This window comes from Epinephelus moara, chromosome 21 (genome assembly GCF_006386435.1).
Source record: "Epinephelus moara isolate mb chromosome 21, YSFRI_EMoa_1.0, whole genome shotgun sequence".
In the NCBI taxonomy this organism is placed as follows: Eukaryota; Metazoa; Chordata; class Actinopteri; order Perciformes; family Serranidae; genus Epinephelus; species Epinephelus moara.
In genome coordinates, this window is record NC_065526.1 from 247,044 (window position 1) to 251,117 (window position 4,074).

Here is a 4,074-nt window from a genome sequence, read left to right on the forward strand (position 1 = left end):
ACATACTATACTATGACCGTTTTTCATGATGTCTGACGACATGCTATACTACGACGTTTGTTTATGATTTTTGGACAACATACTATACTATGACCGTTTTTCATGATGTCTGACGACATGCTATACTACGACGTTTGTTTATGATTTTTGGACAACATACTATACTATGACCGTTTTTCATGATGTCTGACGACATGCTATACTACGACGTTTGTTTATGTTTCATGATGTCTGACGACATGCTATACTACGACGTTTGTTTATGATTTTTGGACGACATACTATACTATGACGTTTTTTCATGACTTTTGGACGACATGCTATACTATGACTTTTTTCGTGATTTTTGGACGACATGCTATACTATGATGTTTTTTCATGACTTTTGGACGACATGCTATACTATGACTTTTTTCGTGGTTTTTGGACAACATGCTATACTATGACTTTTTTTCGTGATTTTTGGATGACATACTATACTATGAAGTTTTTTCATGACTTTTCGATGACATACGATACAATGATGTTTTTGCGTGAATTTTGGACGACATGCTATACTATGATGTTTTTTCATGACTTTTGGACGACACGCTATACTATGACTTTTTTCATGATTTTTGGAAGACATACTATACTATGACGTTTTTGCTGGATTTCTGGTCGACACGCTATACTATGACTTTTTTACGTGATTTTTGGACGACATACTATACTACGACATTTTGTCATGATTTTTGGACGACATGCTATACTATGACGTTTTTACATGACTTTTGGACGACATGTTATACTATGACTTTTTTCGTGATTTTTGGACCACATGCTATACTATGACTTTTTTTCGTGACTTTTGACGACATACTATACTATGATTTTTTTCGTGATTTTTGGACGACATACTATACTACGACATTTTTTCATGATTTTTGGACGACATACTATACTATGACGTTTTTTAATGACTTTTGGACGACATGCTATACCATGATGTTTTTTCATGATTTTTGGACGACATGCTATACTATGACTTTTTTCATGATTTTTTGACGACATACTATACTATGACGTTTTTTCATGATTTTTTGACGACATATTATATTATGACTTTTTTCGTGACTTTTGACGACATACTATACAATGATATTTTTGCGTGAATTTTGGACGACATACTATACTATGTTTTTTTCGTGATTTTTTTGGACGACATGCTATACTATGACGTTTTTTCATGATTTTTGGAAGACATACTATACTATGACGTTTTTTCATGATTTTTGGACGACATGCTATACTATGACTTTTTTCATGATTTTTGGACGACATACTATACTATGACCGTTTTTCATGATGTCTGACGACATACTATACTACGACGTTTGTTTATGATTTTTGGACAACATACTATACTATGACTTTTTTCGTGATTTTTGGACGACGTTCTATACTATGACTTTTTTCGTGATTTTTGGACGACATGCTATACTATGACTTTTTTCATGATTTTTGGACGACCTACTATACTATGATGTTTTTTTCGTGATTGTTTTGGACGACATACTATTCTATGATGTTCTTTCTGGTTTTTGGACAACATACTATACTATGACTTTTTTTCGTGATTTTTGGACGACATGCTATACTATGACGTTTTTTCAGGATTTTGGACCACGTGGTATACTCTGATGTTTTTTTATGGATATTTCACATCATTTATTATGACCTTTTTTTTCATAAATTTTGGACGACATGCTATACTATCACTTTTTTCGTGATTTTTGGACGACATGCTATACTATGACTTTTTTCGTGATTTTTGGACGACATGCTATACTATGACTTTTTTTTCGTGATTTTTGAACAACATACTATACTATGACGTTTTTTCATGATTTTTTGACGACATACTATACTATGACTTTTTTTGTGACCTTTGACGACATACTATACAATGATGTTTTTGCGTGAATTCTGGACGACATACTATACTATGTTTTTTCGTGATTTTTTTGGACGACATGCTATACTATGATGTTCTTTCTGGTTTTTGGACGACATGCTATACTATGACCGTTTTTCATGATGTCTGACGACATGCTATACTACGACGTTTGTTTATGATTTTTGGACAACATACTATACTATGACTTTTTTCGTGATTTTTGGACGACATACTATACTATGATGTTGAAGCGTGAATTTTGAACGGCATGCTATACTATGACTTTTTTCGTGAATCTGGACTACATACTATACTATGACATTTTTTTGTTATGTTTGACAACATTCTATACTATGATGTTTTTTCGTGATTTTTTTGGACGACATACTATACTATGACGTTTTCACATGATGTTTGGAAGACCTGCTATACTATGACTTTTTTCATGACTTTTGAACGAACAGCTGTACTATGATGTTTTTTCATGATTTTTGACGACATGCTATACTATGACGTTTTTGCTGGATTTCTGGTCGACACGCTATACTATGACTTTTTTACGTGATTTTTGGAGGACATACTATACTATGACGTTTTTACGTGATTTTTCGACAACATGCTATACTATGACGTTTTTATGTGATTTTTGGACAACATGCTATACTATCACATTTTTTCGTTATGTCTTCACGACATACTATACTATGACTTTCACATTTTTTCGTTATGTCTTCACGACATACTATACTATGACTTTTTTTTCCGTGATTTTTGGACGACATTCTATACTATGATGTTTTTACGTGATTTTTGGATGGCATGCTATACTATCACATTTTTTCGTTATGTCTTCACGACATACTATACTATGAATTTTTTTTCCGTGATTTTTGGACGACATGCTATACTATGACGTTTTTTCATGAGTTTTGGACGACATGCTATACTATGACGTTTTTACGTGATTTTTGGACGACATGCTATACTATGACGTTTTTATGTGATTTTTGGACAACATACTATACTATGGCATTTTTACGTGATTTTTGGACGACATGTTATAATGTGACGTTTTTTTCCGATTTTTCGACGACAGGCTATATACTATGACCTTTTTGGTGGGTCTTTTTTGACAAAATGGTATGCTTGAATGTTTTTTACGACCTGTTATCACTATTTTTTGACAACATATGGTAGACGATGTCGTTTGAGTATTCATTTTATGTATATAAGGTTTTAGTGTAAATTATTGAACCCACCTGTTTGTTGACAGAAAATCCGATGGAAACAGCAACAAAAGGAAATCTGTTAATGACACAATGTTTTTAATGGGTGTCAATTATTACTTAATAAAAGTTAAAATTAAAGGTTGTGTGTTTTTCAAATGATTAATAATTAGCACTGTTACTGTTGTTAGTGATGTCACAGGACTGTTCATTCAGTCTTGTTTCATTCAGGTGATCTGAACATTTAAAAACTGATGTCTGCGATCAAACAGCTGATGATGATTAGATGATGATGAAGTGATGATGTCAGTGATTATGTCACTGTGCTCTGCCGAATGTGTGTTTAATTAAAAACTCACGCATGAACGAAGTTGGTCGTCCCATCGATTGGGTCAATGATCCAGGTAGGACTGTCGGTCAGGACGCATGGTTCACCTGCAGCCACAGACTCCTCCCCTATGAACCTTTTTCACACACACACACACACACACACACGGTTCATGTTTACGGTGAACTTTTGTTTGTGAGAATAAAGAAACTTTATCGACACGTCGTTACTTCAGTATCAGTAACAACTATTACTAGTAGTAATAACTATCAGTAACAGGATCACTGAGGGGCGCCGAGCCTCTTACTTGTGAGTGGGGAATTTGTCCTTCACTGATTGGATGATGAGTTGCTCCACTTTCTGGTCGGTTTGTGTCACCAGATCAACCGAACAACTCTTTGTCATCACCTTCCTGTCGTCCTGCAGAGCCCCACGCACCACCTGATCAATACACCACATCAATACACCTGATCAATACCCATCATCAATACATCTGATCAATACACCTGATCAATACCCATTATCAATACATCTGATCAATACACCACATCATTATCTGATTACTTTTGATTTCTTTTTAC

At 34.2% G+C, this 4,074-nt stretch overlaps 1 protein-coding gene across 1 annotated transcript in view; it reads right to left on the reverse strand.

Moving 5' to 3' along the window:
* Nucleotides 1–3,983, reverse strand: part of impa1 (inositol monophosphatase 1) — a 9,715-nt gene extending 5,732 nt beyond the window's left edge. Inside the window, exons 1-3 of the mRNA XM_050032667.1 lie at nt 3,801–3,983; nt 3,525–3,629; nt 3,199–3,244 (exon numbers count right to left, since the gene is read on the reverse strand). Of these exons, the coding sequence (XP_049888624.1) occupies nt 3,199–3,244; nt 3,525–3,629; nt 3,801–3,952 (303 nt within the window). The 5' untranslated portion in view covers nt 3,953–3,983. The remainder of the gene's footprint in view (nt 1–3,198; nt 3,245–3,524; nt 3,630–3,800) is intronic.
* Between the last annotated feature and the right edge of the window lie 91 nt (nt 3,984–4,074).